The sequence below is a fragment of the Larus michahellis genome, chromosome 4 (assembly GCF_964199755.1).
Source record: "Larus michahellis chromosome 4, bLarMic1.1, whole genome shotgun sequence".
NCBI classification, from domain to species: Eukaryota; Metazoa; Chordata; class Aves; order Charadriiformes; family Laridae; genus Larus; species Larus michahellis.
In genome coordinates this window covers 83,030,728-83,057,262 of record NC_133899.1, presented here as the reverse complement: position 1 = coordinate 83,057,262, position 26,535 = coordinate 83,030,728, and the positions used below count along the sequence as shown (strand labels likewise).

Genomic DNA, 26,535 nt, shown 5'->3' with positions numbered 1-26,535 from the left:
ATAACCGATTATGGGTAAAGGGAAGACAGCGCTGGACCAGTGTTGTAGACACACCCTGCGATAATTCACAAGACAGTCTGCTGCAGTGATCTATGCTGAGCCTGCGTCTAGACAGAAGGTGCCTTTTCTTGTCAACTGATTTACTTAATGCTCTCCTTCCTGAGGAACATCATCCTTAGAGAAACTAAAATTTCTCAGATCTAAATCCGTAGACATGTTGCGCACAGGCAATTCTACATAAATGTTATTCCCTGTATCACTCTACATGAGACGAAAGCCAAGAATTGCTAAACTAACATTTGCATTCACAATCTGATTCAAAGGCCACAGTAACTTATTTCTGCTCCTTTCAAAATCTCCTTTATCCACAAGAGAAAAAAAACCCCACATTTTAAAGTAATATTTAACCAGGTAACTTTAACAGGTTGCAGTCTCTTTACCTGTCAATTGTCAAGTCTAGGCCGCATTGTTCTCGAAGCTGAGGAAGCAGCTCCTCTTTTGACTGTCGGACAGTCATTCCTTTAGCAAAAACTGCATCTAGAAGAAACTTGCATGGCTGTGAACATAAATAGAAAGTGATTAAAGACAGATTTTTTGGAACAGAAAAAAGTAGATTTGCCACCTCGTCATGTTTTGTGACCAGTCCCATCCACCCAGCAAAATGACCACTAGAACGCTTTGCATAAACAAGGTAGGCAATGAATTGATTAAAATGATGTTTAACTAATTTGCGTGGCGGCAGCCCTTTGACGGGTCATGCAAACGCTCTGAACGCCTGCCACTGCAGAAATAGCGTCTTGTGTCTGTATTACTAATTACCACCATTATATTAACATTCTAAACAATTTGAAAGGCACTTTTAAATTGAATAAGCCATACGACAATAAAAAGGCCACGTTCTTGGCTTTCATTGTCAGACAGACCAGAACTCCATGACAAGAAGTTACTTTTAAGTCTCCCTTATTCCCTGCTATATCGATTCAGCTTCAGTCTCTTACGCTTATCCGCTATTAATATGTATATTCTGCAGTTCGGTCCAAAAAATAAAATCCGAAATTAAGGCGCATGTGAAGTCAACTTTTAAAGACTGCAATCTATACAGTGAAATTACTTTTATAACTTTCATGTCCCAAAAGATGTGACAAGCAAGTGAGCTGCAATGTGGGAGAGACATTTTTGTTTCAGGCTTGCCATATGCAGAGAGGACTATTATCCAGCTAAACGTTCTGATAACTACTGTCTGCACTGCATGAATGAGACAAATTATATCAGTACAATATTATTAACAACCACAATCATCAGCAAAAACAGTTCCTTATTTGGAAAGAATTCTACATGACTTTCATACATTTAAGGAAAACAAAAAACCCAATCATTTTAATTTGTCCTCCATTTACACCGCAGAAATAGACACACTTAAGGAAGATACTGTAGATCACATCCCAATTGTATTTCTGTACACAGAAATCTCAAGCTCCCTTTCTAAATCCAGGCTTGTAGGAAAATGTACAGAGAAGAGGGAATTCAAGATTTCAGAGAAAAACGTTGGTCAAGGCACATATTACTATTTTCATGAGTCTATCTTGAAATATTCAACACCTTACCTCTGGCTCATTTACCAAAAGTTGATAGACTTTGACTCTGTATTCACCCTTCTTAAGGGCTCTTCCAAGTCTAATAGTTATCTAGAAGGTAAAAGGAGTATCTGTTAGAACTGACAGCAAAATCAAAATTATATTTTGTAACACACTACCAAGACCAATGTAATGATTTCACCTGGGAAGTAAACAAAAAGTTGTAAATTATGTTCTTAAGTTTGTCTATATTGTACCAGTATATTTTTTAATAATTCAAAATAACTTCTGAATAACCTTATTGTCATCAGAAAACGATGAAAGTGTCTCATTCAGCCGAACGCTCTCAAACTCTTGATTGCTGGCGTAGACTCTAAAGACTTTGAAGTGAGAAGATGGAACTCCAACAAAAGGCTCCAAATGTTGCTTGAAGGCAGACAGTGTAATTCTTTTATCAACATGCACCATCAGCCCTAAGCAAAAATAAAGATAAAAATGGCATGAAATACCACAATACCAAAAAAAAAAAATCACTCTAGGGTATTATTTCCATATATTTGCAGTTATCACTTGCAGCAAAACAGTACTGAAAAGTCAGAATTACAGGTAATGGCCACATTTTCATTTTATCTGAGGGTGTTACTGAAACGTTGAAGAGCTTCGCTGTATTTTAAGTGTTTATGGGTAGCTACTCGTGGAAGACACTGCAGTTCCAAACTGCCCTATTTTGCAATCGGCGAAGTAGCGGAGCAAAGCAGCATCTTCTCCATTCAGCAAGACAAGAAATAGAGAGCGCCAGACGGAGCATTTGCAGGTAACCCCCCTACAGGTTTCCCCTGCCTCCAGAGAGACAGAGAAGTGCTTCCAAGTTGGTGGGGTCAGGGACAAGCCACAAAACCTTTTTCTTTTTTTTTCTCGTGGCTTTCAGAATTAAAACGTTTGGTTAACGCTGTGTTCTGGAAGGCCATAGAATATCCCAAGGCAAGCTAAACTCTAGATTAAGGGACTTTTTCATGGAATAATTTTGTAATGAAGGAAATGCCACTGTAGTAATACAGAATTCTGGAAAGTAAAGTAAATAGTTTATCTTTAGATATTGTGTTTCTAAATATATTCAATTTGGACTACTCTCAAACTACAGTATGATTATATTGTATCATGACTCAGAATAAAAAAAATGCTATTCAGACTATTTAACTATACAAATAAGTTATTTGAATTATAAATCCATTCATGTTGTCATACTAAAGATACATAAAAGCTTTCCCCTCAGGATAATCATTTATAGAGTGTGCTATGAAAGCATCAAAATTACTGTAAACAAATAATTCCTGCATCCAACTAGTCCTACCAAAAAAAAAAAAAAAAAGGAAAAATTAAAGTAATTCAAGATCAGCTCCAAAGAAAGATCCTTCCAGGCTAAAGGGGTAATTTCATTAAAATTGTAGTAGCTGCAATTAAATTTCTCTGTGGTTTTAAAAGTGAAAATGTTTCTTCACAAAAAAAAAAAAAATCCAGCAAAAAAGACTTTATCTACTATTAGTATGTCAGGATTTCTGGTTTGAGAGGAAAACCTTTGCCTTTCAAGATATTTATCTTATATCCTAATATTCTTAATTATTCTTCTGTTAGTTATAAAACATACGCAGGTACTGAGTGTTGTTTAAATGATTTATCTTTATGACAATTAAAATACTACTTAGGCTCTTACACTGAACTTGTATGGCTGACACAAAAATACCCAGACACTTCGTTGTAGCTATCCCTGCCCACGGTGGGGGGTTGGAACTACATCATCTTTCAGGTCCCTTCCAACTCTTAACTATTCTATGATTCTATTGTACTTCAGTCAATGAAAACCAAGTCTACTGAATCAAATTATCAAGTATATTTTAATTTTCTTTACAGTCAAATGACTAGGAGTTTTCAGGTTTGTTAATCTAAATGTTAACAGAATTATTGCTCTGTGAACCACAGTAAATAACTGCATTCTGAAACAGGTGAATCATCAGCAGCAGATGGAACTATTTGCCTTTCACTGGAAGACAACTCAGCTTGCTCTCCAGAAAACACTTTCAATATAAGGAAACAGATGTGTCATAGAGGAAGCTTCTCATTTTCTTAAACAAAAAAAAGCAAGACTTCAAATTTGTAATCACTTATTACAAGATCAAAATTAGGCTAGATTTTTGCTGAACACGACACAACTTCCCATCTTTGCACTTCCATTAGTTTTTAATTTGACAACTTTTTCAATACTGTCATTAGACTTTTTAACACGGAATATGAATTAAATAGCAATAAAAGCTGGATTATTTTAAGGCACTTAATAAAAGAATACATACATTTTTGCCCTTCTCCTGAACCTTCATCTGCAGCATAGGGTTCTGACTTAAAGTACATATATTGTGCTTCTCCTCTGCTCTTGCCACTTTCATCGTATTCGCTATCTGTTCCAGAATCTTCTTCTGCTGTGTCCCAGGTTTCTTTCTTCCCCTGATTTGCTTTTGATCGCCTACTACTTGTGATGCTATGAGAATCAAGTCCATTGGCCAGGGGAAGCGGGGCATTGTCCACGTTGCATAAAGTATCACTGCTGTGACTGGAGCTGAGGATATCACTGTCCACGGAACTTGTACTCCTGTCGTTATTTACATCTGAATCCGACCGTTCCTCAGATTGCAGATTTTCTGGATCAGAAATCTGAATTTGGTTTTCAAGTTCTCTGTTTTCTGCTGATGTTGAAGAGTCTATTTCATTTAAAGGTGATTCGATGTTTTCAAAATCACTGGCTTCTGTGCTTTTGCTGCTGTCTCCATTATCCCCCTCCTGCTGCTGCTGCAGGGACAAGCTTTTAAGCTTCTCGGTGCTTTCTTCAAGAATTGCCTCTACAGATTTCATATTACCTACAGGTCCTTTTACTCTTTCACAGCCTTCATCCAAGTTGCCTGAATCTCCACTAGACTTTTGATAAACTGCTCGCCTAAATTGAGATCCAGGTGATTGCTCTGGTAACGAAACATACAGTCTGATTGTATTGGCGTGACGATCCAAAAGTTTCCATAGATGAGAGTCTGTATATGCAACATGACGATCTAAAGACTCTGAACTTTCAATAAATACCTGAACATAAAATAACAGTGTTTTTATCATGTAGTGTTATTTTAAATAAAAGCAACAATAGCAAACACATGGGATTGAGCACACATTAAAAATTATGTCACTAAGAAACATCACCTTTTATAAAAAATTAAAATACACCTTCAGAAAAAGATAGACTAAGGAGTCTGTAGTTTAATAATGATTTAACTTTTCCTTATTTTCACAATCATGTTAACATTTGAGTGAACCGTATCCAGACTGACCAGCTGCAGTAAACGCTTTTATGTTCAGAAGTGTATTTACAGATCACTTCACGTGCACCCTTCACCTGTACACCAACACTAGTTATGGTAGTAATGAGCCCCACAACCACAGCTGACAGCCTTTCTTTATTTTCTAGGATAGCATCATAAATAAAAAGTCTTTAAATGTATACATGGGTAAGCAATAGCGCAAATTAGAGAACAAAAGAACACGTTTCTCTTTTCCCTTTGACAAGGGCCGCTGTCTTGTAGTGACAATGTGAATGCAACTGGGCTTGAAATAACTGAATAGCAAGTCAATGCCATTGTTTTGCTCAGCTATAAGCCACCAAAGCCTTAGCTAGTCTTTCTCCATCAAGGATAGTGCGTTCTTGGGCTTAAATTTCAGAGACAGAGGATGTGCAAAATGCGCTAAAAGATGTGCTATTACTACTGTAGTAAAGAGGGCAATGCTACAGATGTTATTTAAGTACTAAGTTACTCTTTTTCTGAATGAATTATACAACTATTATTGGAAACTTATTAGAAGTTCTTTTTGGAAAAACAATATGACTTTGGCTTGGGGGAATTTGCATAGTAAAAATTACTGCATTTAAAACAAAAACCCGCCAAAAATTTGCTCTTAGTTTTGACATTTGTTTCTTAAGAATTTTAATACTGAGAGCAGGCATAGCTGTTCAGAAGGTTGAGGAAACAAATTAGGCAGGTTTCATAGTAATATGCCAACCTGTGCGGCCTAAGAAGGGTTGACACTTAAAAAACTTCATCGTAAGGTTGTTAACTCCACCATCATTTGGATCACTGAGTATTAACCAGATGCTGAATCTGAATCTGCTCTACCTTGTTACGTAGACTTGGTTTCATAGATAGCCTATAGTATTCTATCAGCACCACAATATTTGCTAGTTAAAATAACCTCCACACAGTACGAAGTGAAATGTGACAGTTATCCATTATAAATTCTATACAGATATCCATACCTTTTACAACACAACAGTGAAGACTACAAATACACAAAATGAACAAATGAAAAACCAGAGCACGTACCTTGTTGCTTCTAAAAAAGCCTTCAGCTTTCAGTGTTTTACTGGAAACATTCAGAAGACGCAAGTCATTGTAGCAACGTTCCAATACCACCCGCATTGTTTCAGCGGGCAGGTGCGTAGCCTAAAATAAGACATTGACAATAAGGTAACACGCACATTATATGTAACTTCAAATAGTGGAACAAGTATTTCATTTATAAGATTATTCATAGGGAAAGGAGAAGGTTTGTTTATTGACTTATAAACTGCAAAAGACAAGGTGGACAAAAACCTCCCAAACCCATCCAGTCCCTTTCCTCCATCCTTTGATATGTAGCAAGTGTTAGCTTTGCAATAAGGTCAGTAGACTAAAACGGCTTGGCTTTGCACAGAACTGGCAAATTGTTAGTGATCAGTAATACAAGAAATCAGACTTATTATTTAGGGTATGAACCAACTGAAAATAAATATTCTCGAGCATCAGGTTTTGCATACTGTTCACTTAATTCTTAACTAGACCGAATTCAAATTACTGAACTCACATTTCATAACAAATATTATGAAGTTACACCTACCACTGTACCTACTAGTTTACAGAATGAGTAAAATGTCTGTCTTCCAGTTCAATGGAAGCAGTAACATTCCATGGTTTAAGACCATATAAAAGTCAATCCGCATCTTAATAACAAGTGGCTGCTGGGATGAAAAGGAGGGTTTGTAGGGAGAATGTGGACAGCTTTGGATGCAAAATTTCAGTTACTGAAGCCAGTGGTGGAAGTTACATGTTGGTTCAGTTAATGTTAACAGTTCACTAGTTCTGTCACTGACTGGATATTCAGTGAGGTGGTTCAAAAAGAACAAGAACATGACTCTTCAGCTTCCCAGTAAGCTACTAAGCAATACGGCCAGACAGTAGCTAAGATTGTGCAAAAGTCAGGGTAGAATTCTGGACGGAACCAAGAAGCACACTGCTGCTTTTAGCAGCGGTGACCAGACAGACAAGCTCAACTGTAACAACTAACCTACTAGACACGACACACAGTACGAACCGCAAAAAGTGAAGGCTCTCATTTTAGATATTTAAATTATGACACATTTTTACAGTCAGAATGAATGAAAACTTTGTAAGACAAGTCTTTAATGACTGTAAATTACCTTTGAAATTAGCTGTTTAAATTCTGAAACTGTTTGATTCAAATAAGCTCGTATGCTTATTGGAGGAGCAACAGATTCAGTCTTTAGGTCAACTACGTGAACCTTTACCATGACCTCTGTAGGGAAGAAGAAAACAAGACCACATGTATATTTATGAGAGAGAATTCAAAAGGCAAAGAGAACACACATATGCTTGTCTGATGTACTGATTAATGGGTTGCAATAAATACATACTGACAGTAATGAATTTGAAAAGCAGACCAATTTCAGAATTTCCTTGTCAGATCAATTTTAATGCTAGAGGGAAAAATGTTCCTCAGCTGGACAAATTTTAGTATACCTTAGAACTGTTTGAACTAGAAACAAGTCGGCAACACAGCACAGTATGTAGTTGGGAGTACTGACTTTGTACAATTTATCACAATAAAGTTTTTCTTCTTTCACACATCATAATGAAGTTCTATGTTTTACAAATTTTATTTTCATGTCATCATGCAATATATGATTTTAGTCTATCCTTGTCTATACATCGTTACATGTCTTACCACCAGGTTTATAGCACTGGAAAATTTGGTCAGGTCTTCTTGTTTCCAACAGTAAGTCAAACATGTACGTTGATTTGACACCTCCAAGTAATAAACCCATCGGTGTATCCTCTTCTCCTTCATAAGATCGTTCCAAGTAGTCATGGAACTCATCATATTTGACAAGACGACAGCAATCCAAAGGAACGGCCTCTTCTAAATCCATTAGCTAGAACATGCACACAGGAAAAAAAAACCAACAACAAAACTATTAATAATGGTTTATTTGTGAGTTTAGTTTTTCCCTTCTAAGCTAGAAATATCTCAGTACGTGTACATGCAGGAATCCTTTGAATTCACAAATTTCAATTCAGTTTTAGAAAAAACATACACATATATCATATATATTATATACACGTGTGCAATATATATACACGCATTTTCAACATCGAAAAGAAGAAGGAAGTTTGAAAAGCACGTATATAAGCACATGAAGACAGGTCCCAGAAGTATATTCAGAGGAATACATAGCCTATCAGTTTATAACAATTGCAATCTTAGAGGCCTGAGGAAGTAATATGCACTAATTATCTTCTGCACATCTCAAGGAGATGTTAACACACTCCAAATCTTAACTGCCTTGCTGGAACTCTCCCAGCCAAAGACGCACATGGCAAGAACCAAAGAATACAAGCAGGTAAGCAAGAATATATGTCTTCTACCTGTTCGTGGAAGACAAAGACCAATAAATGCTTTAGTGCCCACTGATGTTATTTTATTAGCTATGCAGGAAGTTTCTTGAATGAATTACCTTATTACATATCTAATACAACAAATTTTACTGCAATACAAATATAAACGTTCAGAGTTCTTTCAACTTACTCAAGTCTAACAGCAGCTCTCATGTCTGATTTTGAAGTGAGGGTATGTAAAATCATACTGCCTTTTAAGAGGTCAGGCTATATCATTCCGATCAGAAATCATCTGATGGCTACTAATGGAAAACTCAGTCAATAATCCCCAGCTAGAACACCTCAAAGAAAACCCCACAAAACACCCCCAAACCAACCACCAAGAAAACCCCCACAACAAAAAACCCCCCGAACTCAAAGCCAACTCCCACCAAACACTCCCAACAGCATTAGACATTTAAAAACCAAGATACACAACAGCAGAAAAAACTACATCTAACAGTTAAACCTTTCTGTTTTGCATAGCATACCTTGTAAGCTATTTCCACAGCTTCTTTGAGTGTCCTGTCCTTATGAACCTCTAATTTGTTCTCCATCATTATTTGTTTTGTAGGATGCATGCAGAACAATTTAATCTATGAAATACAAAAGGAAGAAAACTGACCTTGAAGGTATTTGCAAACGCCTTTCATATTAGAATACATTTAAACTTACAATCCTATATTCAAACAAATCTAATATAAAATACATCTTTACCTCTACTTCAGCTATACGACAGATTCCTTTCAGCTAGTTACACAATGGCAGATAGAAAAAGTCAAAGGCACAGTAGATAGCACTAGTGTGTGTATATGTATATCTTTTCACAAGCCAGAGTATAACATCTATAACCAGAACATCTTTAAACTGTAGGCAGCGTGCAAATCCCCCAAAACAAAACGCACATAGGAAAAATGAATGTGAAACTCCTTTCTCACATAGAGTTACATATTTAGCAACCATAGGGAACCTTCTAATAAAACAATCATGTGATCCACAGGCAGACCAGCTGAATGTCATGCTCGTAAATCATAGATGTCTAGATGTCGTATTTTGTTTGTTACTGTTGAATCTACGGTTGGAAAAAGATTATGCTCTTTCTGCCAAATAATTACTTAAAATTAGTTTAAGAAACATCATTTCACAAAGCAGAGAGTCACAATATATAAAGATTTAACAGTAATAAACACTTAACATACAGCACTACATGCTCTTGGAATTCATTTCGCTGAAATCAAGTGATGTCAGGTTAACTATAGGCTTGTTTTGGTTTTAATACCAATTCAAATTCACACAGAAGACATGAACTCAACAAAAATCTCTGGTGAATACCTCTAACAGATGCCTCCGCTGTTTACAGGCTTGCAATAGGTGTACAACTCATTTTAAAGAGTTATTAATAAACATACACTTATCACAAGAGTCCTTGTATTATAGCAAAAAATTACTATCTACTGTAGAAACATTTCTTACTAGAAATGCATTGGTGCTTTATTCAGTAGAAATTCTAACCTTGCAAGTGTTGCGCTCAATTTCACGTTGCCTCTTTTCTTGTTCTTCCAGTTCTCTCTCTTTCTGTACCAATTGTTTAATATGCTCTGGATACTCATGTGCCTCAAGAAACTCTGCCAGTAAAAACAAAGGAACAGTTTTAAAAATTAAATTTTTCCACGGTGGGCAACATCTTAGGAATTATGGGTATATGTAACAGTTATCTTTCTTGCCTTTTCCCCCCTCTCCCTTCTCCACCCAAATTTCCCACTATACCATGTCCTGTTCTCTTTTTCATGATTTAAACGAAACTGAAGTCAGTCTTTTATTCATCAGCAACACAAGCAAATGCTATTAGTACAAGATTAATATTCCAGTATCAGTAAGGGAAGGTTTGCTGTCGTAAAGAAATACAGTAAGACTGATGACTGCACTTGAGACTGTTCTTGCAATAAAGGTAAATTCTGACAGAGAAAGTGAATTACCTGACAGTAAGAGTCACAAGATATCATCTGTATCATGACAAAATAAACGTTGTACTTAATACAGATTATTGCACCTCATGAGATTTTGTTTCATAAAGAGAAACAAAAACAGAACATACAATACTTCAAGTTTTTTTAAAAAAATAATTTTTTCAGACTTAGAAATGGGTTTGGCAAGTTCAAGAAATCTGAAGTAGCAGATCCAGTTTCTTTATTTGCTTGTTGAGGAATTAACAATCATAGGACTTACAGGAAAAACTATTTCCAAAGACAGCTCTTAACACATAGACTTTGTTTGTGGCTGCTGTTTATTCTTAAACATTATATAATTTGCAATGACTTGTTCAGAATAAATAATACTGTTTCAATGATTCAAATATTGAAACAATATTATTTTTAGTGGCTCTTAAGACTTACTACTTTGTCTATTTGTTGATAAAAGGTTTTAACAGTATCCTTCTCGTGTTGAATCCACTTCAAAGCTATATAAAGCATCTACTTCACATACTGTTATTTTAAACCCAAATAATATATTTTTATAACTGCAGCCCTCTATTATCATGAATTCTTAGAAATAAAAAGGAGCCAAAATTGATTTTGTGAGATACTTAGTTTTTCCCCTTCCTATTTCCTCAAAGAAAATATTACTGTTCAACTTTAAGGTGAAAACAGTAGAAAATTAATAGAAAAAAGTAGAAAAGTAGATAATAACACGTTTGAAAGTATCAAAAAACACTTTTTAGATACATTGATATAGGAGTAGTTGCAAGACTACTTTTATTAATTTTTGGGTTTGGTTTCTTTTTTTCAATAAAATTTAGTATAAGCTTAGGTTTTTTTATTTCCTATTAAAAAAACAAAACAAACCCAACAACATTAAAGCTTATTTTACTCATCCTTGCACAGCTATTTTCTTTCCTTATTCTTGATAATAGTCATTGTCAGTTTCTCATGGTGAAATTCAAAATTTTACCCCAAAAGGAGGAGTTGAAAGGAAGCAGAAAACTGCTCATCACCCTCCTAAAAATATTTACAGCAGCACAACAACATAAACAAAATGTTATTTTCAAAGATCTTTTATTCCCTCTTCCACTGGACATGTTACAAGCTAGTGTGTTACAAACTCTCTCAAGTATGCAAGTTTCTTTTCTACGCCCTAAAAGGAACTTCTACTTCTTCAAAAAGGAGTATGCCCCAAAAGGAACTACGCAATGTGAGGTGCCAAAGGTTTCAGTTGTGAGATTCTACTCTAAGTAATATGTAATTTCAGTTTACCAATTAAGAATAAAATAAATCCATCTATCAAAATATTCTCTCCTGCAAAGGATGATTTTAAGATTCTTGAGCTTGAATCTATTCTTTGGGACACCAAACTCTTGAGCATTTAATGAAAAAGAAAAAAAAAAAAAAAAGAAGGAGGAATGCAGAGGTATTAGAGGTTTTTTCCCCCTGCCTTTGAAAGTTTATGTGGCTTTTCATCTGCTCAAGCTATTAGGAAAAATCATTCACTGACTGGATTTTTTGTGCACTTCAGGGCATTAAAGTTCCGGCAACTGAACTATACACACCCCAAAAACTTAGAAAAATGTATACTATTTATCAGCCTAACTTCAACCAGGCTATAAACTGAAAAATTCCCCTTTATAAAAAGGCAGACTACTGAGTTTTTCCTTTAAGAAAAAAAACAAATACAGATTTGATACCGCAAGCAAATTAATCCTTGGCTCAATTCAACCAGTTGGAATATTAACAAAATACTTGATTCTTCCAGGCACACTGCTGATAAGAGCAAGTGTGGCTAGCCACTGCTCTTCTGGTTTCCTTTCTACAGCTGTGCTTCTAACAAGAGATTAACAAGAAGGGGAAAACAGCAAATTAACATCCTTTCCTCTCTTTTGATATTAGTTAAAAAAAGCTCTATAAATCTTCCATTTACTACTGCATCACTTAGTGTGCTCTGATTTTAAATGAGAAACATTAATGTTTTCAGGCAAATAATACAGTGTTATTAAAAAATCTACAAGAGAAATCCTGGAAGTTTACAGTTATTAGTCATTTGAACAGTCTAAGACCCTATGAAATCAGCCAATACTTGAATGAAGCCTCCAACCCAACATTCTTGTTCTGAATCCAAATAGAATCTTCATTTTCCACTGTGACATATTTCAAAGATTAACCAACCTGTCAGCTATTACATGGGGCCAGGCCTCAGTGAACTAAATCAGAGATGAGGGGAATAGAAGACAATGAAATACAAGATTTGTTTCTGACTATACAGCTTATAGCATATTGTCTCACCTCAACTCAAACACAAACAATAAGGTAAGGGCTGGGTATAAAGTGTAAGACTTTGTCATTATGAAGACCTTACTCATTTTTAAGTCAAGAAAGTAATTTTTTTATTCTGCTACCAATCATGACACTAGCATAGCATTCCATTATAGTTTATTCAGTGTCACCCAGAATACCTGCTCTTCATTTCCATGACATCCAAAATACTAAAAAATTAGAAAATCTATTTTGTGATGACCTCCTAGTGAGCCGTAAAGGTTTACTATAAGAGAATGAAAAACTATAAAAGGTGGCCTCCTATATGAAAGTTACATTAGCTTACCCTAAAAATACCATTACTACCATCCTTACACAAGTTAAAACTCATCACATGTAACACATCTCCTTATTGTACAACAGAATCTTACGAGTAAACAAAACATACTTACTTGCATTTCTTGTTGGATCCTTCAGTCTATATATCAGCATGTATGCATTTGTGGAGCTGGTGGAGAAATGAACAGTTATCTGAATTTATCAGATGAGGAGGACAATATGGACTTCAAAAATTGTTTCAGTTTTGTTTTGTGTTTCGTTTGGGGTTTTTTTTGCCCCAGTAAGGAGGTATGTCATACATATCTAAGTAGTACAGTAACCAAAAAGGATTTTAAAAAGTAAGTATCATGGTATTTTAATGATCTGAAACAGCAGTCAGGATAGTTTTTACAACTATATATGATGCATCTACTATTGATTTTCAGCGAATATGTTAAGCACATTGACCTTGGCCATCCATTTGATTACACTAAAAGACCATCAGAAAGAAGAGTAATATTACAGTACTACTAACCTAGCAAAAGCACTGGAATAATAGCCTCTGCTTCCGGAAGATCCACCATATGTTTTCTTAATATCTTCCTGAGTTATCTAATGGAAAATAAATTTAATGACTATTTGAGAAACTCACACTAATTGAGATGCATTTATTCTTATTAGGAAAAATGGCATTACGTAATTAACACATAATATTAATCATTCCAATTTTTTAAAATATTTCTGCTTATTTGCTGACTGCAAATAAATCTGTTTCAAAGCAATCCGTCTCTTCATTTCACAATGAATGTAAACAGATTCGTTTTTTTTCTTAAAGTACGAATTTCTTAGAAAAACATTATTCAGGTTCTTAATTGCAGTAACACTTATGGATACATATAACATCTGAAATGCATCAGCAGGACAGATTTAACAGCACAATCTGGGTTGTAATAGATCCACAAATACACTTCTCTAAGCAACAAGTTTTCTTCATATGCACAGAAGGCAAAATTATCACTCCAGCCTGGTTTGTACATGAATAAAGGCTTCTTTATGAACCAACCCCCTCCACCATCAAGAAATACTCCTCTCCCTCAATGCACAAAACCCCATACATAAATTAAAAAAAAACAAAACAAAAAACTAGAAATCAGTTAAGCTAACAAGGGAAGCATATGTATATGGCAGGACATTAAGATGAGAAGATGAAACGAAGTAAATGCTTGAAATACTTGCACATAAAACCAACTTCATTATACGTAAGTGAAAAATCACGTACAAAATACAAACTTATTAGTTCACCTATGAGTACACAAGGTAACTGAAAATACTATTTTTACCTTGCTAACATGCTGATCATTAAAGCTGTACCACTGGTCGTCACTAAAAGATTTTATACAGGCATAATAATGGCCACCAGCAGCACTTCCAGAATGAACCATAACAGAAAAGAGTTCATACAGTAAAGAACTCTGGGGAGAGAAGAAAAAGGTGTGATACATATTAAGTAGAAATAAGCAAATGATCATATTTAAAAGTTTTAAAACTTTTGCTGGTGTAAAGAGAGAGCGAAAACACCAAACAACTTAAGAAAAAACCATGGAAACATTTTTGAACTGGCTTAACGCATTACTGTTACTTCTTTTCTGTACAAGCTCTGAATTTGTGACCTTCTTATGCTAGATAGGTATTAAATATATCTCCACACAAGAAACAAAGTAATGACCAACTTGACTGTACCTAGAAAGTTTAGGTTTATTTGCCATCACGCTTCTCTGCATTCTTGAACATTGCTTTTGGCCCCTTAATGTATATTGCAAACCAGCAACACACTTTTCAATGCTTATCAGCACTCCACATTAATTTCTCTCACAGCACTCCGAGTTTGCTGTCCTAAACCTTTCTTTTCATAGACGAAAGGATGGAAAATAAAGGGTACTAAGGACATACCTTCAGTATTGTGTGTACATTAAAAAATAAAACTGAACAATACTGACTCAGACAAGCGTTACAAGAATTAATTCTTTTTAGACTATATAGAGGAAATGCTCTGTAAATTCTTAGCATATATTGCATCTATTATTAAGATATCCAAACCAAAAAGCTAACAGCGTGGCTTGACACCTAGTTAGCCTTACGAACAAGCAGTATGAATTAATTGGCCGAAGCTACTGGCAATACTAGGACATGACACTTGCATTACAGATACAATACTCTGTCCCTGTTCCAGTCAAATGACTATTTATTAATTTCTTTCCTTTTTTCCCCAGCTAAGATTGACAGTATTATGACATTTATCAAAAAACCCTCTCAAATGGTTTAAGGTAAATGTAAACAGGGACAGATGTGCAGTTTAAAATGCAAGTCAGCCTTTAAATATTTATGAAAGTAACAGTTACAGCCAAACAGTGTCCTAACAAGTCTGAATAAAAGCTCTTGGCCAAGTTTCAGATGAGTTTGCTGAATAACAATCCATGCAGTACACACTGTAGACATTACCATAAAGCTCAACACTTTCGATGAATTTTGTATTGACAAGGAAACTCAATCAGGCTTCTTGAAGGTCTTGAAGATCTATGTCCCACAGAAGGATGGCTGCTATCCTAGACTGACTTGCTGCTCAATTCCTTTATATTCTCAAGATGACGAAATGAATATTTAGCATTTAGACCATAGCCTCATCTAGATGACCATTTTTATAAGGACAAGAAACAGATGGCAGAAACTGATCAAAACTTTCCCATCTTCTCCTACTAAACTGCAAAACACTTTTGCACTCCAAGCTGGTAGGCCTTTAACAGTTGGCCTCAAAGGAAAAACAGCGCTCACAAGACAAAACAGTGTTCAATTTGAGGGTCTGCTGCCAAAACAGGTTATCTGGAAATTCTCAGTCTGACAAGCTGGGGAGACATTTATTCTCAGGAGACCTCCAAATCAGTTGTTTGCTTTCCTTGACTCAGTGTCAATCTTTGGAATTTGAATAGAAACACATGGTCCCACCCCAAATATCAGAATTATTTATATTTTTATCATTTACATTTATGGTGCATTAACCCTGGCCAGAAACTAAGCACCTCACCCAGTTAGTCACTCACTCCTCCACTTAAGCGGGATGGAGAGAATCAGAAGAGCAAAAGCAAGCAAACTTGCAGTTGCAGACAGTGACGGTTTAATAAGTGAAGGAAATTTTAATAGGTGATGGAAATAGGAAAAAAAAAAAAAAAAGATGCAATGTTGCAAAGGCATTACTCACCACCTCCCACCAGCAGAGCAAAGCCCAGCCAGTCTCTGAGCAACAGCTACTTTGGAAAGCACCCAGTTTTTACTGCTGAACATGACATTACACAGCAGGGAATACGGCACGGAATATTCTTCTGGTCAGTTCAGGTCAGCCCTTCCAGCCTCTTGCCCACCCCTAGCCCTACTCATTACAGGGGCAGAACAAGAAACAGAAAGCCTTGGTGCTGTGCAAGAGTTAACACACTGGTGTGCTACCAACACTGTTTTAGTCACAAATCCAGAACAGAACACCATACCAGCTGCTATGAAGAAAATTAACTCCATCCTGGTCAGACCCAGTACAACATTCTTGTAAATGTACCTTTTCACTGCCAGCTTTAGAAATTCTTTCTGCTGCACTATTGCTTTCAAGGCAGATTCCTTCATCAACTCCATCATCATTGGAAAAATCATTGCTCATCTGATCACTGTGACAGCTGCCTTCATTTTCAGCTCCACTGTCGGTGCAACTCTCGGTCTGAGGAGACTTCTTAAAAATAAGACATCCATACTAATATTATACAACACTTAAGGGCACACAGAACTAGAAATAACAATACCTTTGTGAAATGAAAAACAATGAAACTCCTCAAAAACCTAGAGACCTCTGCAATTGATCATCGAGAAGGGACTTGTTTCTGTTTGTAACTGTCTTCAGCCCACCTCTTAGATCGGTATTTTCTGGTCTTGTGTGCAACTTAACGGTAATTACTCGATCTCATACTTGACAAGATTATATCTGTTATTAGCCTATTACATTTACCAGTTAATTCAACTAAATACCTGGAAGTCTAATATCAGATAGTAAAGTCTATTGCAACACGGCCCTGTTAATCAGAACTGATTTGACTGGAAATATTTTCATCCACAGTCAAAGATTTTTTTCCATTTCAACTCACTGGACAGGCTCAAAGTATTACAGTAAGACTGATTAGTCTTCTATTAGCATAAAAGCATGATGTCAACAACACTATGAATGCAGTTCATTTAGTGCAAGTCAGTATATCCACCTGTTACCTGATCCTCTTTCCTCTGGATAATTCTTTTGCTTTTCTGACAGTTGTTAATTTTGCGTCAAGTTCTACTCTCTCAGATCAATCTCCATTCTCATTTAGCCCCCCCGGTAATACTTTGAGAGGTATCAATTGCTTAAATGGCACACTTCATAAACCAAAGGTTTGTAGAGAGTCAGAAAAGCCCCTCCATATGCGTATCAATGCAGTATTTCTCTTACATCACTACAAGCTAACAAAGTGACATAACGTTTTCAGAAATGGAATTAGAAGAATAAATTTAGTCTTTAATGCAGAAGGCATATTAAATACTTTTTGGTGAATGTAACTGCACAACACGAATTTTCACCAAAACCAGAAAAGTCAAAAGCCAAAAGAAGACGCACATGAAAAACAAAATTTTTTTAAAATCTCATTTCTACAGCACACACAACTCTGTGAGTCAGAGGGAAGGAATTAATCATTAATGTTTTCTGGACTAAGCTCAGCGTTCAGAGTTTCAAAACTTTACGTCACCTTTTCTGACCAAAACAGATTCAGCCACAAGTTTAAGAAACATGTTTCATTCTGGATTTGCAGCATATGTAGAAGCCCTGAGACCTGTGCTTTTAAATCACTCTTGTGAAGATGTAAGAAATCAGAAAAAGCTTATTTATGGAAACATGAAAACCCTGTAGTGATCAGAGAACATACTTTCTTTTCAATTTAGCAAAAATCCACATGGACAGATTTAAAAACTTCAAATTAAAACATTGCCATGGCTAAAGAACATTTTATGTAGATGAATAATGTTGTTAAAATGGGTTTATTACACCAACATTTTAATTTTCTTATTGAGAAACTTTAAGAAAGATAAAGACTTTTCTCTGAAACCAAACACTTTACCTCATCTTCAACATCAATGAAGACACTCATGTCTAACTCCTCAGGAAAAGTCATACGATCATTGAGTTTAATTCTGTGCATAGTGGTATAATCGAAGTCAAATCTCTTCAGCTGTAATGTCAGCAAATATGGAAAATGCAAGAACCGCAGACCCTAAATGAAGCAAAGACAAGATTATGCTACCATTGTCAGGATTGGTATTTACCAAAAGTAATTTTTGCAAATGATTTGGACAGTCTTTACCTTCCTTGCATCACATTTCTTCTTACATCGTTCACAAAAATACTGATTGGGGCCATCAAGAATCTCAGGCTGAATGAAAGCATGCAGTGCTTCTTCCTAATAATAAAAAGATGTTACCTGATTTTTAAAGAATGTTTACTATATAGGTGTAAATCAGAACAATAAATTTACAATGAGATTCCAAACACATACAAATTACTTCCATTAAATCTACAACCAAAATTTGATTGACATAAACTTTGATCCAGACAGAGTCAGTAAAACATGAAGAGAAACCAACCTTTCTACCCAGCCCAAGGTTAAACAGTCAAACCACAATTACTGCTAACTATATTTCATTCAGTATTTGATGAATCCAAATTGTCTTGATTTAATAAACATACAATATAAAATGATATTTACCCCTGTTATCTTGCACATCACATTTAGTCATGTCTGTTTAGTCAACTGCTGTGAAAACGAGCTTATTTTTTAACCCCATTTTGGCCCTGTTTTCCCAGAATTTTGAGATAGTTCTTCTGTATTTCAAGAAGAGTTTTTCCCAACAGATACCATCCAATATTTACTGGAGGTGGGGAAGGTGGCAGGAAAACACATTACTCAGTTCCTCAGTGTCCGCCTGAGGACAGCCTTAGTCACAATTCTACAAAGGGACTTAGGAAACTACATTTGAAGATATTACTTTTAAGTGAAAGGTGGGGAAGTGACAGAGGGAGAGTACTTGAGCTTCACGCCCAGAGAAGTGAGAATCAGATATGGCCATCTCCTACAAAGACAGAACTAGCTTCCTAGAGTAAACCTTATGAGGCAACTGACCAATAACTGGAATTTTGTCCTCTGACAGCTGCCTAAAAGTTCTGTCACTAATGCTTAGATCCAGGAGTTTAATGATTTCTACTTTGTTCCTCTCTACAGCAAACAATATTGAAAATACAACCAAACTGACCATTAGTCCTCCCCGTAACAGAATTTGCAACAATTGCGCATAAGTTGCATACACTTGAGAACAAACTTGTTCAAACAAAATTCACCACGAATATTGAGATGGGTTCAGTAAAGAATTTTACTCAGAGATTTTAAAAGTTAAAACCTTTAACCCAGTCAGCTCGCAAACTGACAGGCTCTGGGTTTCTGAACTCCAAGGGGAGCCCAGAAGTTCTCTGTTCAGCTATGGAGGTGAAAACAAACTTGCACATTTAGACATGCAGTTTAATGCAAAGATCAACAGAAACAATGCCTTGTAAAATCACCATCTCTTACAGAGGACTGTAGCTGTTCCCTGAAGTCTGAATAAGTAAGAGGGGGCTTAACTGGGCATAGTAAACTCACCAATTGCAACACGGCTGGCACAGAGCTTAAGATTACTATCTAAATCATGTTGTTAGATAAGTCACGCTTTGGGAAGAAATCAAGGATATGCCAAGTTCTTCAAGAAGTCCCCTACTCTTCCCTTCTCCCTTCTTTCTGAGAACTCAGGGAAACAACAGTAATAATAATACAACAAATGTTTTGCAAAAGTTCAGTTGCTGTTCTAGTAGAAAGGACTTTCAAAAAAGGACTGTATTCCAGGTAACAACTACTCACAAACGAAGAATGTGCCAAACTCAACAGAACAACTGTACACTGAAGGCAGTCGTCACACACTACCATTTTTGGATCTAGCCAGAAAAGCCTTTGAACACGCCTGAAATCACAGCTGTTAGGCAGAGAGACTCTCTAGGCACGGGAAAACATTTTAAGAGTCTGAAGTGAATTGCTGTCTACATATTTACTTCCTAAATGCTACACAGGCTGAATTGCTTTTTACTCAAGGGCAACATATAGCTAACATCTAGTAAGGTTGTGCACTGAGATGTGAGGAATCTCATTCTAAAAGGTAGGAAAGACGACTAAACAAGTTATAACCCTGCTTAAAAAGAAAGGTGAAGAAATAGATTACTGCATTTTGACCATTCTGTAAACTAGTTTAAGGAATTAATATTCAGGACTATTAGAATGAAAACAAAAAAGATAACACAGAAATCACAAAACCTAGACAACATCACATAATGACTGCAGAACTACCTGTTATGAATCAAATGCCAGTTAAGACAATAAAAATATATTTTGAGTGTCAGAAAAAAGTTGCAATTCATGAATCAACATGATTGAATTGAATATGCATGAATGGGAATATATGAATGATGGGACGTAAGTGATCACATAGACTGCGCGATGTGCAATTTAACAAGGAAATATATTATAGATTTCCACATACGGAAAAAAGCGATGAACCTTCAGACCCCCAAAAGCTGAATGAAGTACTATTACATTACTCTTGTGGTTTCACTGCTTACCACCCAGTGAGCTGTGGCTGTGCTTTGAAAAACCTGATTAAAACTCTTGAGAACTCCACTGTTTCTGAGCTGAGTGAATATCCATGTCTTTTTCAATCCTTATATAAGGAACAATACCGTTCCTCAAGTTTACTTGTTTATGTCTCCTCCATTTTTCTCCTATGTCATCTTTACACCAAACTGAATTCTGCTGATTAGGATGTTTCTTAATGCAATTCCTATTCTAATGCAGTTCACCATTTTCTACTGACAGTTTACTCAGCAAAAACAGCGATAAAGCTTCTACACTGCACAACCTATCACATGACACCCCCCATTTTTGTGCAATTTTACTTTAAACATTACCTTTGAAGTTATCTTTAAAGAGGTAACTATTGTGTGGTCTTAGATCTACTAAGCATTTCCACCATTCCCAACACACACCTCAAAATATACCATAAAAGATCAAGCAATAGATTCATATGACAAAGGCTATTTAAGCTTTATTATACCTCACAGAAACAAAAGAACAATATAGGCTGAAAGAGACTTCTGGAAATCATCTGATCCTAACTCTCTGCTCAAAGCAGGTCCAACTTGTCCAGCCAAGTCCTGAGTATATCCAGTTTTTAATATTCTGATTGTGAGATTTCTAACACTTAGACTAAAATGCCATAACAAACAGTTCAAACTAATTATTGTCTGGCTAAAGATAAGACACTTAGGACACACTCTTCTCCACAAAAATGCATTATGATATAGTCAGTAGTTTGACAGGTATCTTGCTGCAAGCAGTTGTATAAAACCTGTGAACAGGAGCAGGAGAACCTTTATGAAAAGTTACACAATAAATAGCAATTAGGCAAAACTGTCAGTGGAAAAAAGCTAGAAACTAAATGCCATCTCAGATTTTCAGAGCTCATCTACTTTTCCCATGCCCAAAGAACAGGCTCAACTGAAAATACAAGACCTTCTTGTTACCAATCTAGCTTAAAAAAAAAATAAATGTCACATCATCCATATTCTAACTGCCTCCAACAGTTTTAGTTTGGCAACACCACCACAAAGTAAATTCACACAGAAGTCCAAATTAATTTCCACTCCAAAATAGTCTACTTGTATACATACTTACACCCTCAAAAGAAAAGCTAACATACAAAAGGTGGTGAAAACTAACAACACTTAACAAAACAGAACTGTACTTGCTAAATCTCCAGAATACTTGTGTTATTCCTAGTCTTCTGGTATGACAAAGCAATTTCCACTGTTTTCTAGTAACATAATTTCCAGCATGTGAGCTCGTTCCCCATTGCACCCATTCTTCCCTCAGCTGTTCATCTTGCAAAATTTATGTTTTGCACTCAAAAAAATCTTTTTAGCTTATGTCTAACGCTGTTTAATTATATGTTAAATTCTGTTAAAATCTACACAAAAGATACCAATACCTACAAAAATCAGCATATGAATTGCTGCTCCTGTTTACCTCCCTGAAATAAGCTATATGCCTATATTTCTACTGGCTTCAAGAAAAGACCGATTCAGAGTTTTTTAAACCATGCCCTTGAACAATGCAGATAGTATAACTACCTTTTCAGAAACTATCTTGAGATACATACTGACAAGATCTCAGTGCTCCAGAAATGCCCTAATGAGTTTGTAGCTATTTAGTCTTACTACATGAACTTGGGGGATGGAGTGGGGAATAAGAAAAAAAAATTTCAAAATGCAAACCTTAAAAACACACTGAATAATTTCAGAATTACTTTGTATTAGGAAAAAAAGAAAGCATAACAGTATCCTTCCCGGTTCTTCAGTGTTCCCATGTATTTAAGAAGCAATACATATATTATTTATAGATCAATGCAACATTTGAGGTATCTACATTTTTTTGATAGTACACAATGTCGAACAGTGGGATAATACACTTTATGTGGCATTCTACAGATTAACCTTACTTAAAGCTCATGCATCCATTCTCTCTTATTAGAAAGTAATGGAAAATCACTTACCTCTAACTAGAGTTCTTTGAAGGTAGTATCCTCCTTAGATCCCCTATCTTGGGTTGTGTCGCCTGCTGCAAGTTCCCTCAGGAGCTGACTAGCAAGGTCTAAAAAGTTTTACATTCCCTTCTATAAGCCCTATTAGCGCATGTGTGAAGTTTTTGATCTCTCATACCCTTTTACCTACACCTACTAAATCACCATCATCTATGGATCAATGGAGGATACTACCTTCAGAGAATTCCATTTAGAAACAGGCGATTTTTCCTTTCTCCAAAAGCAAGTATCCTCCATATCTCCCCACTGTTGAAGGCTACAAAACTAAAAATTACATCTGCTATAGATAATACAAATGCAGGGAGGAGAATCAACTGAATATAATCAGAATACGAATTAAAAAAGCTCAAAAATTGAAGCATCAATACAAATTGCAACCATGTAAGTCTGTGTAACAAAAATCTTAAAATTATTTTCCTCAGTGTAGTAAACTCGGTAAATGCTGATTTGCAGGAGGAATATCAAATACTACTAAAAGTAATCTGATATTTAAGTTCTTAACTGTTCAAACTTTGTGTGTTTTTACAACTACAGACTTTTTTTGGCATTCTGCTACAGACTTCTCTACTAAAAAAAATTTTCATTTGAGACAAATGTACAATGCATTGTTAAATGCAGAATACAACTACATGAACTGAATAGTTTTCATTAATAGATCAGAAAAATTTCATTATTGAATAAAAATAACAATAAAAAATTTTATTTTAGGGAATGTTTCTAGAAATTGGTTTTTAAAAGTGCAAAAGGAAGTCATCTACATAAAATATCAATCTGTATCAATGGAATGGTAGCTCAAAATACAGCTTCAATTCGCTGGATGGTTGTAAGAAGTTTTAATGCAATCTTAGAAAGATTTCAAAGGCCTTTAACTTGAATCCTTTTTGAGAGATCCATGTCCCTCCTCTACTGCTTCTCTAGATTGGTATTTAAAGTTCTAAAGTATGAAGTACTTTGAACCTACACTGCAGTTTAACCTAATTCTAACAATTCTTTTCTTAACAGAATTACTGTTAAGAATTACAGACCATTAGTGGTTAAAAATATTGCCAGCATACTAAATACAAAGGGAAAAATACTTTATATATAATAAATAATCCTGGTAAGCCAATTACACAAGCGTTCATTTAAAACAACCTTTACTGCGACTTGTTTGATTTATTCTTGTTCTTTTTCAACACTTCATCCATAGTACAGGTATTTTAAGCCACAACAGTGGAATTCCACAGTTTGTAATCACTTCTTTTCAGGGGGGTGGAAATAATAAAACAAAAAAAAACTTCCACAGATTTACTAAGCAATATATATGCTTGCCAACATCAGTAATGCTGGAGCAAAAGTGACCAAGAACATTGATACATGATAGGATTTTTTGTTATCATTAAATCGCTTGTTAAAAGCATACGGTATTTGAGAAGTGAACTTTAAAAAGCACAGCAACAACATGGCAATTAAACTAAAAACTCTAAGCCAACGTTCTTTTCTTTCACTAAGATTTTCAACAATGCTATGAAAATTTAGCAGATGTGCCAATAAAGAGAACAAACCAAATAAAACTTAGTAGTCTCATAAAAATATCTCAAGTAAATGCTGAAGATTTTATCAAGAAAATAATTGATTACTGCAGCCCTAAGGCAATAAAAGTTGCATTTCCCCTCCCCTTATACATGCACCAGTAGGACTCATTGAAGGGCAAAAGAAAAAAAAAAACAAACAAAAAATAACCCAAAAAGCCAAAAAAAATCTTCTAGAACTTGCTAGCTGGTTCACTGCACAAAGACGAACACCCCAAGATGGAGTATCTAGGATGATACTTACCATGTAACAAATTATACCACTGTCGCATTATGTATTCTATGTGTGTATGGATGCACTATTAGTCAGCATAATAGTACACACCACGCTAGCAAACGCCTGGTTGGAGCCATACGGCCGGATGACCAAAGGAATATCCAGGTAAGTGTCGATTCTCCAGCCTTCATAGCCACATTCTAGACATCTTACATAGTCCTTCAGTTTGCCTTGATACAGTTGATTTATAAGATCAGCCTGAAACAGACAGATATTCAACAGAACTTTAGGCAAATGAAACAAAGCATGTTTCAATTCTTTAGTTTTACAAGAAAATGCCTTTTTAAAATTAAGTCTTAACTGCATAACTACACAGAAGTTATCAGTAGCATGTGTAACATGTTATGAATATATTCCTATCTTTCTCCTACACGAGAAGTGTGGCTTGAGCTGCAAGAGCCCACAACATAGCCTAATAAATACTGACAGCGAGGAAGCTATCACAGGAGTTACACAATCACTTTCTGTGATTTCTTCAAATAAAAACTAAGTATCCAGAGTTCAGAATATTCTGCTTTTAAATGGAGAAGGAAAACATAAGCAACACACTCTTAAAAGCTGCACAATATAGTAGCTGAACTATTGCATCAAACAAGAAAACTGGCAACTACTGCAGACTTTCAATAATCTTGTATTTAAAATTCAGTTAACATTTGTCGCAATCATCCTTAAAAAAAACACAGCAAAACCCAACATAACCACACTGCTAAATGGAGGAAAGTTTTTCTGCAATTACCTGTTCTGTTTGCTTCCATTTCTGCTCCAAAGCATCAAACATGACTCTACAAAGCTCCTGTACGTCATGTTGCTGCCATGCTGTCAGAAATTGAAATTAATCTTAATTAAAACCAGAGATCTTATTAGCCCCCAATATTCACTACTGGGCCAGTGTTCAATTCCACAAGCAGCTGCCTCTCAGGTTCAGTTAGAAAAATAGGCAGCCAGCTTGCTCACAATGTATTATTTATAAACGAGAATTGCATACATAAGCAAGAATATGTAAAAAATAAAGAAGTGCTGATACGCACTGTTATAAAATAAACTGGTTCTGACTTATTTCCCACTTTATACCAATTCTCTAAAAATCAATTTTTTTTCTTTGTAAGTGTAAGGACACTGAAATGCAACTGCTTATTATCATGCAATTTCTCCGTGGAAAAATCAACAGGTTATGGGACAAAATTACACTATACAAGTGTCAGAAAGACAAACACAGTGTTTGACTTTATGGCATTACCCATATTATTTTCTATCAAAGTGGAACACGTACATTTGACATCTGTGATTCAAAACAGATGCAAGTTTCTCATAAAGAGCTACTTCTTTAGAAACAATTAACAACGATAATGATAGCTTAATTACAAAAATAAAATGCTTTTAACAGCCTAAAACTCCCAGGCATAATTTCTTTAAAAAAATCAAACACACACCACAAAGTATCCATTTAGACTATTTTGTTTCCACTGAAACAAAGTGGATTCTAATAATTTTTTTTAATTACTCGGGTATTTGTTCTCCATTGACAGCAGTTTAGGCCCCTAACAGGCAGCTGCTGAAGCAAATCACACAAGCGTAATAGCTGCATATTACCCTCACTACTATCCCATCCGAAACTCCGGGTAACATCTGTTGTTTCAATTGCTCTTTTTTTGCTGGTCTGCAGTAAAACAAACAGTCTTTGAAGCTGGTAGGGGATACTCGTCACAGGATCCTCTTCAGATTCTTCAAATTCCCATCTATTCACAACACAATGTATTTGACAATTAAAAATGCTCTGAAAACATTGCTCAAAAAGGTATTTAAAACAGCATTTCAAGAGGTCTGCCATATTACAGAGGTTAACTGAGGCTCTGTTTCTTGGGCAAAGTCAAATGAAATTGCTTTCCGTTTCTGCAGTAAATGACAACACTATTGTTCAAATGTACAAACCTAACACAAACAAATGGAATAGTTTTGTAG

General features: G+C 35.6%; 1 protein-coding gene across 6 annotated transcripts in view; it reads right to left on the bottom strand.

Annotated features, from left to right (window-relative positions):
- The window catches only part of USP47 (ubiquitin specific peptidase 47), a 58,807-nt gene that overhangs the window by 8,157 nt on the left and 24,115 nt on the right, over positions 1-26,535 (bottom strand). For 5 of the 6 annotated variants that reach the window (XM_074586026.1, XM_074586027.1, XM_074586029.1 and 2 more), the window contains 18 exons: positions 26,167-26,312; positions 25,313-25,392; positions 24,625-24,774; positions 18,357-18,452; positions 18,114-18,266; positions 16,538-16,705; positions 14,277-14,408; positions 13,472-13,548; positions 13,071-13,126; positions 9,887-9,999; positions 8,866-8,970; positions 7,665-7,872; positions 7,120-7,235; positions 5,987-6,106; positions 3,920-4,697; positions 1,872-2,047; positions 1,605-1,685; positions 441-556 (listed from right to left, as the gene is read on the bottom strand). In XM_074586026.1, the coding sequence (XP_074442127.1) occupies positions 441-556; positions 1,605-1,685; positions 1,872-2,047; positions 3,920-4,697; positions 5,987-6,106; positions 7,120-7,235; positions 7,665-7,872; positions 8,866-8,970; positions 9,887-9,999; positions 13,071-13,126; positions 13,472-13,548; positions 14,277-14,408; positions 16,538-16,705; positions 18,114-18,266; positions 18,357-18,452; positions 24,625-24,774; positions 25,313-25,392; positions 26,167-26,312 (2,871 nt within the window). The remainder of the gene's footprint in view (positions 1-440; positions 557-1,604; positions 1,686-1,871; positions 2,048-3,919; positions 4,698-5,986; positions 6,107-7,119; positions 7,236-7,664; positions 7,873-8,865; positions 8,971-9,886; positions 10,000-13,070; positions 13,127-13,471; positions 13,549-14,276; positions 14,409-16,537; positions 16,706-18,113; positions 18,267-18,356; positions 18,453-24,624; positions 24,775-25,312; positions 25,393-26,166; positions 26,313-26,535) is intronic. The other variant, XM_074586025.1, reaches the window with a different exon arrangement.